Raw genomic sequence first — 13,120 nt, 5'->3', positions numbered from 1 at the left:
AAGTAGTTAGTAACTCACATTTGGGAGAAGGTTTAGGGGGGTTTTTATGCTCTGTGATATTATTTAAACTCCTTTTAAACTAAAAATGGGCTTGAATAAAGAATGTTTGGAGTATGCTATGATTTGCCAATGCCAAACTTCAAATATCAGTAAGGGATTTGGGAGTAAAGGAGATAAATCCCAGGACACCAGCACAATGCTGGATTATAAACCTTCCCCTCCATTCACACAGCACAGTGTAACAAAGCCTGGGCTGTGTCAAATGGCAAATTTCATTTTAAGGCTCTTCTGTATAAAGCAAATTCTGGGTTCATGTCCTATTGCTGTAAAATAGAAAATTTGTACATTTTTGTCCAATGCAAAAATTCAGATTTTCATGGCACACAGCATAAAGATGAAAAATGCACTACCCTACATATGAGCTTGCTGCTGTATTTCCAATTTCCATATTAAAGATGCATTTTCTGTATACATCTGAAGACACTTCTTTGAAAATTTCAGGCATATACGAAGACATGAAGTGATTTCTAGGTAATTTGAATTTCAGACCTTTAAACCTCCATGAATACCACATTATCAATAAATTAAGAAATAAATAGATTAAAAACAACCACAAATTGGAACTGCTAAGCGTCTCCAAAAAGCCTAAGATAAAAAGCATTATAAATACACACTAAACAAATACTGTCTTAAGATTTATAATTAATATGTTTTATGGTGTTAAAAATAACAAGTATTTAAAAGTACAGTGCCAAAACTGACCCACATTTGTCTATCAGGTAGAATTATTATTGGATTTCAATGGCAGAGTGCTTATTTATCCAAATAATACTAATTAAAATACCCCTGTTGTATCAGTTGTGAAGAACAGCAGCACTCCACATACTATAGGAATGTGTTTATGAACCCAGAAATTAAATGATTTTCAGGTGTCCATTTCAGTCTCAATGCAGGGTTTTTTTTGATGCAGGAGGAATCCCATATAAATTTAGTCAGCATACTGCTGGTGCCTCTATCATGCTTGGGGAGCCTATGTCAGGTAAGAATACACTTCCTTGTAATAGCTTGGAGTAGCATAAAGATTAGACTGATAAAGTAATATATATATATATACATATATATTACCTGTTCTTGCCTCTCCAGCCACTTGTCCACCATGGGATGACTGGCACTTAACGATGAACGAGCATTGTCTCTCTGAAACTGGTTAGACCAGCTACTAGAATCTCGTGGTAGGCTTCTGTAGTTTTCATCTTTCTAGTTTAAAAGAAACAAAAAAGTGTCTTATAAAAAACAACCAGTCCTTGCACATTACCAATGCAGCTGGTTATTAAACGATTACAAAAGGAAGACTGGACCCAAGGACTGGACCCACGCACAGCGCGACTGCTCGGCCACTCAAGGGCAAGAGCTCCCATTCCTTAATGCCAGGGATGCCCAAAGAAAGCTTTGGTGGAGTTGTAGATCTTCCACCCACTCATGCTTCCCTTCCTCTTTTTCCAGCCTCAGACCCCTAGTGCACAGATTCTCAAGTACATACACAACAAGGCTTTCAGGGCATCATGCTCCTCAGTTCATTCTCACTGAGAGCAAATGTACCAAATGAGCCCATCCAGTGGCCACTATGTAATTTTCCCAAGTCTCTGTATGTAATCAATTTTACAATCAAAGCAGTCTAGCTGCTCCAGGTACTGTCCTTTAGAATTAATTTTAGAGTTCAAAACTTGAATTTAATATTTCACATACTAATGCTCTGCCTGGTTTGCCTGAAGGTATACAAACACAGTCACATTGTAGAACAGCAGCAGATGGAGGTTGTGCTGACAGAGATACACTGATCCTACTGAGACTGATAATTTTTCTCTTTCTTTTTAATTGATGAATTTGTCTGCACATCTTTCCTACAAGCTCTACAAATTCTTCAGCTTCTAAAGGTTATTAGTCCTTACCCAGTCTGATCACTAAAAACCAACGTAAGCATAGAGGCAGATTCTTAATGATGGGAGTTACCTTCAGCTTAAAATCAGTGATACTGATAGCTTACATAGCTTAGCTCCTTCCAGCTGAAATAATACATGGAGCTAAAATTCTACTTAGCTTTTCAAAAGAGAATTATAAATATACACTAATATATATAATTAGGCTTCCTTCAGAAGCAGAGTATTTTTTTCCAGTCATTGTTTGTCTATCTTCATGCCAAATCAGATAATTTAGAGAGAGTACCTATTTTTAAAACAGGATTGTAGTCCTACATATTTTGCAATATTACTGATTTTTGGAATCTCAAAACCCTCTAAAATAATAAACAAACACCAGTGCACATTTGCAGCTAAGTTATTATTTTCTGTATTAATAGCACAGAGCAGATTTTTGACCCCCTCTTAAATCAATACTTCATTTCCATCAGGAAAGGAATATTTCCTTTCCCTGTTTGCCATACTGGTATTTCTTTGTCCTGGAACAATATTAGTCCAATATTCTAGATACAGCATCAATTCCTTTATAGTTGTCCTTCACAACGTTATTTCTTGGAAATATATGAGAGGTTTTGCTTAGAAATTCAGGTGTTAGTGTAACTGTGAAATACAGCAGTTTTCCAAAGCTTCCTGTGCAAGACCAGTCTTTTCCCAGACATATTAAACTTAAGCTTTCTTAATTTATAATAACTTATTTTCTTGAAAGACATTGTAGTATAAAATAGTCTTCCATTTCAAGACATTAAAGCTTCAATTCATCCAGCAAAAGATAACCTTGTAAAAGTATTTTTGCACAGGTAACCAGCATAACGAATAACCATCATAAATTACTTTACTCTGCACAAATGAGCAAAAACTTTGTGTTTTTCAGCAACTAAAAACAAGCCAGTAATCCAGTGCTGGTTAACCACACAGCAAACTAGAAACTTGCTCAGTGCTTTGCTTAAAAAGGGGAAGTCAGCTTTGTACAGCAAATGCCATAAAAGCCAGGGAATGGTGTGTACAAATTGATTTTTTTTTCCTGTTGCTTCTCTTATTCAATTCTCCTCTTCAGGTGACAGGGGTGGCACAGTTCCTATAAGCCAAAAGAACAATTTCTCTTGTTCAAAGTGGTGGGCAGATATAACAACAAATTCAGAATCTGACAAAGAAATAATGAAAAATTATTTTATGCACAAAACCACCCATACAGTTGGTGCATGAGTTTTTGTCACCTAACAATAACCCAGTACCTGACAACCATCACCTAGTCTGAATGAAAAGAAATTTCTTCCTATGAAATATGTTTTCTGTATTTCTGTACTTTATAGATAATTCCATTTTTTATTGATTCCCACTTACAATGTTCAACAGAAACTTTTCAGAAAGATATTTTTATTTATAAAACACAAAGACCTCTCTCCACACAGCATCCATTGTGCCTGCACAGGAGTGTTTCGCAAGAGCAGAGGAGAAGGAAAGATGTTCATGTAGTGATGTGCTGTTCTTAAATCACTCAGTCACCAGGTCTCAGAATCAAAATGAACAGTCACTTCGCACAAAGTCTACACTGGAAATTTGTGCTGCAAAAAGTCTCAAGTATCACAGCACTCAATGTCAGGGAAATTATCTAAGCTAAGAGAGTTAAATTAGGCCTCTGTTTTGTGTATCTATACTAATATCAAGGATTTTGCCAAGAGTTTATGCCTAATATTATCTGTGCTGACAGGAAGAGTACATTCAATCCCACCTACCAAAGTATTTCTGCTTGTAGCTCCCTTCTGTAGAAGATTACCTTTCTCCTGCTAAGACTTAAATCAGTTCATTTTATACAGAAGACATCCAAGTCTCTCAGCAATTCTTTCTGACTGCAGGAATAAAAGCTAGAATGGTAGAGAGATGTAGTTTCTGTAACTCTTTGTTTCTTAGCACTTTCACCTCTCACCTTTCTTCAGAGGTTCAAAATAGTGCTATTATCAGATTGGAATAAAATACCAGTGCTGCAATCACACACAGTTATGTTGGTGTTAGCCAAACAGAGAAATATTAGAAGATCCACAGACAAGCCCTCCACTCCTTTCTTTGTTACTGCCTTCTGGCAAACAGCTCTGTACCCCAGGAGTGACAGCACTGGGACAAGCACCAAGCTAGAGGAGGAGCAGCAGGATCAGCACTCAGCACTGCCACACACCATCCTTCTCACAGACACCTACACCACACAGCCTTAGGGTGCTCCTGGCTACCTGTAACCCCATACTTGCAGGGGTTTCCATTACTGCCAGAGCTAATTCAAAGACAGCTGTGCTGGCAAACTATAAATGTATGGGTGAAAAAACACCGCTGCAGCTCAGATATTGGGATTTACTGAGACAGGTGTGATGCTGCTATTTAACATATATATTGTTAGGGGATTTTTTCTGTAAAATATTCAAGTGCTAATCCAGAAAGCTGTACTTGTCTTCAGCATGATCTAGCTTTAGCTTTAGCATGCACTCCCAACATCCAGCTGAAAAAGGTGTGTGTCACTTTTAGCTACAATACCATAAAGGGGAAGATTTCATGGTACAGAAGCCATCAGGGTCACACAGGGAATTCCCATTTCTTCTGGAAATGAAGCTGTAAGCCCTCCTGGGACCAGGGCTGACATGCATCATCAGTTACAATTAAATGCCCTAATTTTTTAAAAAGAAGTTTCTTTCCCAAACATCTTTGGGGACCATGGGCCATGTCAGCTTTATCATGTTTGAAATGGAAATGGATCAATATAATATTAAAACTGCCAAGTCATAATACCACCACTACACTTAACTGCAGCATTTTGGAGTAATTTTAATGAGGACACATAATCTAACACTTTAAAATTTAGTTCAGCATGGTGTCCCTGGGGGGTCTTGCTGAAGGAGTGGGTGAAAGGGGACAGGAAAAATTAAGCAATTTTGCTATACTTTTAATTTCAGATGATTTGTAATATATAACAAGAGTCTCATCAAAGACTCTGCAGCTTGTAAGTGAAATGACTGCATTAGGATGATCTGTGTACGTCAATTACTAGTTGTCATTGCATAAACTCACTTGTGCTTTTAACTTGCAGCTGTACCCCTGCAAACTCCCAGCATCACAACCCACAGCATCATTTCCTACATGGTGTGGTGACAGTTCCACATCTACTAAACCATTTGCTACTTTACAAATAGTGAAGAAACTGGGTTTTTCCTTTGCTTCACCTCCTAAATGCCTAAAGTGTGGCAAATTTTGGTTGCTTATTTAAAATGAAACTACACTAGACAGCATTATAACAGGGGTAAAATACACTGAAGATCTCTTCAAAGTAATTCTCTGAAAGACAAATCAAAAATGCAAAGTAAGTTCCCACTTTAATTATTTCTACAGCAAATAGCCCATGTGTCCTTTAGGACTGTCACTAAGAGAGATCATTTCGGGCAGTGATCATTTTTTGCTGTCCAGTCTTTCTCCTTGCATCCTATGCATTTTGGGAAAGGCTGCTTGTTTGTTTGGTTTAGTTCCTTGTGATGGCCTCAGACTGAGATAGGATTTCTGATGAGAAATGAAGAAAAGCACTTTTTTTAGTCTTTTGAGGTTGTTCCACCTGAAACATTATGGGCAAATGCATGTCAATAAGGGCAATTATGGTTGAATCACTGTAAAGGTTATAAAGGTTGTCCTTCTTTCTTTTAATGCTCCACTATGAACACATTAGACCCTGAACACTTTGGTGTAACTCTCAGACAGGGTGCTAAAAACTGTAATTAATTACAAAAACATTCACACAGTTTATGTAAGTAATTCTGTCTGATCAAAACATCTGTTTATAAATGAAATAATATACACACCCATTTTCCATGCTGTCTGATGATCTAGCAAATAGATTCCTGGAGTTTTTTATTTGGTTGAGGTTTCACGGTTGCTTTTTAACAGAATTTTAGACAAAGAAATATGGGATAAGACCAAATGGATCTGCATTACTAAAAAAACCAAAACCAAAAAACAAAGAAGGCTGCACAAATAATGTCTATTTTAAGTGGGAAATACGTTACATATATAAAATTAATAAACCAAAATTAGACTGCATGAACAGAAATTCCATTATAAAAAAAAAAAACCTACTTACACAGATGTCAAATCTGGAACTGTTCTCTCTATTAACATAGCATCTTTTAACAACAATTTCTCCCAAATGTCAGTAGTTTACCTCCAAACTAATTGTACCAGTCACTGTCTTAAGAAACTGACACTACTGCTTGGATAAGCTTCCTTTTATTCCCAGTAGATTCAGTTTTCCAAGGCTGCTCTTTTCCTGATGTGTACTGAAGAACATGACCCCAAAAGCTACAATAATGCAGATACAGCCCAGCCATTTAGTGGAGAGAAGGAATGAGTTACAGTCACCCAGTATCACAAACCTTTGATCTGAGGCCACTCTCCAAGGAGTACAGTAAAAGAGGACTCCCACATTAAAGAATTACCACAGCTTCATGCCTTGTGTCAGCTCTGACCCTGGAACACGGGTCATTTCCAACTGGTGAAAACTGATTTGGAGAAGATACAAATAAAGTAATCTAATAAAGAGCTTGCATGCCCTATTTAAGGTGAAAATAGATGAGAAGAATGACTACTCCATATTTATTTGGATATTTTCAAATTGGACTTGTCTCAGAAATGACCCTCTGTGTATAGATCCATGAAAGGAATTAATGTATTATGCTTCTAAAAGAGCTCATTAGATGCCAACAAGGAAAAAAGCAATTGAAAAGCCAGTCTTCGGTTTAAGTTCTATCACCTTACATTCAGAAATTTTCAGAGTTGTGCTATTCCAATTTATATATTCCATGTTATCCTTTGACTGACAAGCCAGGCCTGACCTTAAAAAAAAAGCAGTAACTATGGGCCATGATAAACAGTTTTCTGTGCAAGTGGTGTTATATGTAAACACTCAGTGTTGAAGAATATGGGCTAAATTAAGAGTATACTAAAAAACATGACACTGCCTATCCAAAACATTCTGTTGATCTCTCTTGTTTACAACACAAAAATGAAAAATGTCATGATCTCTGCACATACACATGCAAAGCCAGAAGTTTCCAGTGTGCACTCTTATTTCTCAGATGGAGGGACAGGAAAGAAGCTGTTTCTTCCTTTCACTCTTTACTTATTAATCTCCTAATAAACCCCCACAAGGGATAATGCAAAGACACTCAAATAACATGCAGCAGTTTATATTCAGAAATTATAGTTCAGAAACTGGCTTTTATTTCTGTAAGTGTAACTAAAAAGACATGGCTTTCCACAATTCCATTTTCGAGAAAAACCAATGAACCGGTTAAGTTAAAGTGCCATGAAGCTACAGCTCTGATTCCTCTACATATTATATGCAGAAAACCATTTCCCCTTCTACTATTTTTCATTCAAGTAAATATTCTCTTTTCCTGTGCCACTTTAAAGGCATCTGAAGAGTTTTTATGTATATACACCTATACATGCATCTATATAGGTATCTGTTTAAATGCAATAATATCATTATGCACAGTCCTGCCATTTTCACCAGATATCTGCTTCTGTACCCAAATTTATATGTTTTATGCCAATTTGGATTTAGAGAAAATACAGTTTGTGAAGTTGTTTGTTTATTTTAAGTGTTGACATGATTCATTTGATTTCTTGGGAGAGCCAAGAAATTAGAGAAAAAAAGCTGCTAATTAATTAATTTCAAAGCAGTCTCTGAAAATAGGATTTAATAAATAGAATGCCAATATTAAATATACTTGAGAAGCTAAGAGAAACGGGAAACAAGGCAATATAGGAAACTTCATGAAGACCCTATATTTAGATCTTGAAATTTAGAATATCTTATAAACTACCAGCAGTAGCCTTTTAAGTGTTGAGTAGACGATTTTAGCTGGCCATACCACTAAAATGCTGCAACTGGCTGTCTGTATGTTTAGAAACTTGCATCTGATGTTCTGAAATGAAGAAAGGAGGCTGGGCTATGGGGTAACCAGTCTGTCTTCTCCAACTAATGGATTTTCCCCTTTCTTCACTACACTGGCCAGCTTGGAGAGGAGCAGGTTTGGGTTTCTAAGGTCAGAAGCACAAAGGCAATGTCCCAAACCTGCGGTACCTTCACACACGCCCAACAATTCCTCAGTGTCACCCACACCACTGCTCTCCTCCATGTGAGATTATATGGACCAGGAACTCCACTGGGCTCCCAGCAAAGCATCCATCACCTCATCCAACTTGCCAATTCATTTCAGAATTGGCCAGAATTCCTCCCAGGATCTGTGGAGAAAAGCCTAGAGAGGAACCAGGCCAGGGGCTTGTAGCAGTGTTTCTCTTTTATCTGAGTTTACAGCAGCACACACACCCTCGGCTACTTGCAGTCTCACTGATCTTCCCCACACTGAAAAGCTTCCCATTTTTTTTCATCTTATGGATTTAGCTTTTGTCCATGTTTAATTTACTTCACATGCTCAGCAGGCAATGCTCTTAAGTTGGACATCTGTATATAAAAGCTGAAGAGTTCATTTATAAAGAGACAATAAAACTAGATGGTAGCACACAATGATCAACCCACCAGGCTGTGAAACAAAACCAGGGTAAGTGACCTCTGTTTCAGCCTCAAAATTAGTCAGAACAGAAATAAATAATAATAGTAATAATAGTAATAATAGTAGTAATAGTAGTAATAGTAATAATAATAGTAATAGTAATAGTAATAGTAATAATAATAGTAATAATAATAATAATAATAATAATAATAATAATAATAATAATAATAATAATAATAATAATAATGTGATTATGAATTCCTGTATTTACTGGAGCTGATTTTCCCCACTAACTAAAGATTAACATCTCCTCCTTTACTACTCCTTTGCACTGATTAGTTCCACATATGACTGAATTTTATTCTTATACTGCTTGGTTGCCTTGTCTTCATTCATTGTAGATAAGTTAATTTAAAAATGCAACAAATTTAGCAGAAAATTATGAAATGTTCACTGTTTAAAACTTGCAGGCTCATGTCTGAAGACTGCTGGGTAGCCCAGCCTGCAACCAGAATTGTACTTTATATTTCTTCTTGCTAGCTACACATTCAGCCAAAACCCAAACATGCTTTGCACCAATACACAACTTCGATAATCAGAAAGCAAGACAGACAAATATTTTAATCTGCATAAGCTCTTGAATGACAAATGTATATGGTTGCATGGTTGTAGGTTACAACAAAATAGATGAAAGCAGGTCAAAACACAGATACAGCCAAGGAACATACATGTGCTTCTAACCTTTGAAAATAAAAAAATCCACTAAACATGAACATCTAACTGTTGGAGTTTTTTTTTAAACTTACTCAACGTTTTATCAATCTACTCTTTTAGGACCAGTCTTTCACCCTCAAACCAAGGGAGAGCTGCAAAAACATAAAAAATTAAAACCAATAGAGACAAACACTTAAACAAAGTACACCCTCACTTAGAAGAATGGCAGAGGAAATGTCTTCAATCTTATCCTATACCACGCACTTGAGAGCTTTGTGTTTTCAGTATAGCTTTCAGTGGCTCCCAGAGAGGTGCTGTACACTGCATTTACTGAAGTGAAAAGACAAACAACCTGTGCACATTCCACTGCTCCTTTATCACGAGCAAGAGACTCACTCATCCTGACCCTCCTTGGCACTCCCAGCTCATGATGCAGCACCATGTCCCCCCACCTATGGAGCAGACATTGCTCACCCAGACATTCCTCACCCATCACTGGAGCGAGACATGGGATGGCACCGCACTGGGACACAAACACACATCCTTCCTACATTAGTGATGGAAAACAAAGGCAGTGTGCTTAACAGACTTGCTCAGCCTGGGAGCAGAAGTAGAAAAAACTCACCAGCTCTCAGCTCTTGCACTGATACCTGTCTCTTCAGGGGAACAGAGAGGAGATTTGACAGATGGGCATCCACGAATGGATGACTTGGAGCAAAAAGAGGTAAAACAACAAAGGAGATGGAGAAAATTACACCTTCACTTCGGATTTATTGATTTTGTTGCTGGCTTTTTCCCTGCTTAACATGTGGTCATGACTGACTTTTGAATGCCAACAGCTGAATCCTGTCTATGTACACAGTCCTCAGCAAATGAAACAACATACCATCAAATGAGGAACGCTGGCTGCTATGTCTGTGCACTAGGCAAGGAATTTTCACTTTATGTCTCTTATTCCCAACCTGCCAGTGAAGATAAGAAACATTATATTTGTTTACACATTTTGAAATTCTGGAATTTTGAGCTCTTTCATAGAGTTTTCATTGCATTAAAATATCACCAGCTACCCTGCTAAAGAGAGTCAGACAATTCTTCATGGTATTCACGAAAGCACCTGAGGCAAAGGGCACATGAAGAAATATGAACTATTCCATCAAAACATAAAAAAACAACTTTCTTATTCTGAGAATGATCGAACACTGGAAGAGGTTTCCCAGAAAGGTGGTGCAGGCTCCATCCTTGGAGATATATATACTCAAAAACCTGACTGGACACAGACCTGAGTAACCTGCTCTAGCTGACCCTGCTCTAACCAGGCAGGCTGGACTCAACAATCTCCAGAGGTACCTTCCAACTTCAGCTGAACTGCGATTCTGTGAAAGTCATGAATTTTACACACCACCCAGGACAGAACAACACATTCGATATTGATTTCATATTGCACTCTCTTTGGGTACAATTCCTCTAAAATATTCAATTACCATGCAACAAGCTGTCAGCAACAAGTTACTATTACAAAGGAAGAAAACTGATGTATGTAACTTCTATTTTCTTGACTTTCCATTAATCGCTTTCCTGTAACATTTTACATATTAAAATACTTCATTTCATCGCCTGTGGATAACCCACACTCATTCTCCCTCCCTCTCAGTCTGTGCAATATCACTTCTGAAATGACAAAACTCATGATCATCTCATTGGATAGGAAAAAAAAACTTTGCTTAAATATACCTGGATGAAGAAATATTCATGGCTACTGAAACCCTCAGAGCTTCTGTTTAAAACATTGCATTTTTACATCAAAAGGAGTAAACTGTATTCATCATGTGGGGATTTAAAAGCTCTCATGATAGAGATGCCAGGCTTTTTGCAGATATCCTGAACTTCTCCTTAGCAGATTCATCTGTATTACAACATCTGTATTGTTTACCAGGTACACTACCTCCCTTCTGAAGGAGTCAAAAGCAGAGACCAAGGCTCCCAAGAAACATCAGCAACACTTTGGTCTCTGGCTCCCAGAATGATGCCCAGTCTTTTAGTCCACAACCTTTCCTAGTTAATTTAATAGATTTACACTCTGCCATTTAAACTTCCTGGCTATAAAATGACACCAACACACAATTCTAACACAGGGCTCTTCAATCCTCTGAATTATACTTAAATTCTATTGAAATGCCATGTCTTTGTTGACATTGACAGAACAAACTTCACACTAAGGTGTGTTTAAAAGGACTTCAAAGTAAATGAAATTAATTTTCACTTTTAATTTCATTTTAAAACTGAAATGCCATTCTTGAATTATTTTTTTAATGTATGCATGCTTTTCTCCTATCTAAACGTATTTCATTAGATAATTTTTTTCATTCTGTTTACAAAAAGAATTGGAAAGCATTGCATCTTTCACATAAATATAAAATCCAGCAACCCACCAATGTGAAAATTTGTACTCATCAGTCTCAACCCACGGGAACAGCAAAACTCCTGCAACAGGAGATGTGGGAAACAGTGTTTTGCAGGTAAGGTAATTGATGGTAGATGAGACTTAGAGCACTCACGTGAAGTTTCAAATTCTTTCTCTGCAATTTACAGAGCCCAAAAAATTAGGTTTCCAAGTAGGAAGAAAGTATATCCCAGAAAAAATCATTATTCCTACAAGGCACAGTGATATTCCATCTCAAAATACATATAGGGACAAACCCATCTAACAACAAAAAAGAAAAAAAATTGGCTGCTGACTAAACAGCAAAGACAAAAAGCAAAGGAAAAAAGCAATTACAAAATGATGTGCCAGGTATACTGAGTTATGTGCTTGCTGCTGCTGATCCACCCCACAGAGCACATTGAGTGCCATTTGCTTTGCTGCAGGTGGGTGAACCCAAGAGCCAGAGGCACAGAAGCCCATGCACAAACATTTTTCTCTCTCTTGAGCTCTCCTTTTTAACCTACATTTTCAATTCTTTCTGCTGTTCCAACGTTGTTATGTCTGACAGGGCAACATATGAATCAAAATCAGAAAAGCCACAGTGGGAAGTTTATCATAAGCCTGTTATCAACAGTGTATCCCTGCATTAAGCAAGGCAGGTTAACTAGACAAGCCTTCAGTCTTTCCAAGAAGCAGGATCAGGCAGGTAACTAATTTGTAATGATAATCCGTTTCTCACCACAAATGGAGTAGTAAATTTAAAAAAAAAAAACCACACCGAAAATATATGGGATAATTAATTCACAGTCACTATAAGATGCAACTTATATATAATTGGTTGTTGTATTTACACTCTTCCAACCCTGTAACACAAAATCTAAGGGGAAAGAAACAAGATTTTCATTAATACAGCTCACATCTACTATGAACAGCTAATTAAGCCAATAGGCTTTGGTACTGAATTACTAAGAATGTGATTCAAATCAACAGTTACTCAGAAAACAACAATATCAAAAAAGATTTTACTACAGTGGAAAAAAGCACATATGATATGCTTCAGCTGTGTACAATCTGTTCAGCTGTACAGTTCAATACAATTCAAACAAAATTACACGTTGCAAATCAGGTATTACTCCAGGCCTCTGAGATGAGATTTCTACTTAGAGATTTAGTCTTTTTTCCTTAGAATGGCTCAAGGTAGCAAGAGACAGGATTAAGTCAAGCTATGTGTGACTAGGGAATACAGACATGTCTCTTTTACACACACAAAAGTATCTGAAAAATTATTTCAATATTAAGTTTTAAAATAATAAATCCCAAGGAGTGGATTTGCAACTAGAGGTGGTCCAGAGCCAATTTTGTGAATATTTCACAGATAGGAAGACCTATTCATTTGGTTGAAACCATTCATGGGAAGGATTCGCTCAGGAATGACCTAGCTAAGTACAGTTAACAGCACTACA

At 37.1% G+C, this 13,120-nt stretch overlaps 1 protein-coding gene across 16 annotated transcripts in view; it reads right to left on the bottom strand.

The window, feature by feature from the left end:
• Nucleotides 1–13,120, bottom strand: part of PARD3 (par-3 family cell polarity regulator) — a 395,821-nt gene that overhangs the window by 248,150 nt on the left and 134,551 nt on the right. For 11 of the 16 annotated variants that reach the window (XM_033520528.1, XM_033520545.1, XM_033520530.1 and 8 more), the window contains exon 4: nt 1,126–1,257. The exons of the other annotated variants lie outside the window; for them this stretch is intronic. In XM_033520528.1, the coding sequence (XP_033376419.1) occupies nt 1,126–1,257 (132 nt within the window). The remainder of the gene's footprint in view (nt 1–1,125; nt 1,258–13,120) is intronic. 16 annotated transcript variants of the gene reach the window in all.

This window comes from Parus major, chromosome 2 (genome assembly GCF_001522545.3).
Source record: "Parus major isolate Abel chromosome 2, Parus_major1.1, whole genome shotgun sequence".
Lineage (NCBI taxonomy): Eukaryota > Metazoa > Chordata > Aves > Passeriformes > Paridae > Parus > Parus major.
This window is presented reverse-complemented; position numbering and strand designations above follow the sequence as displayed.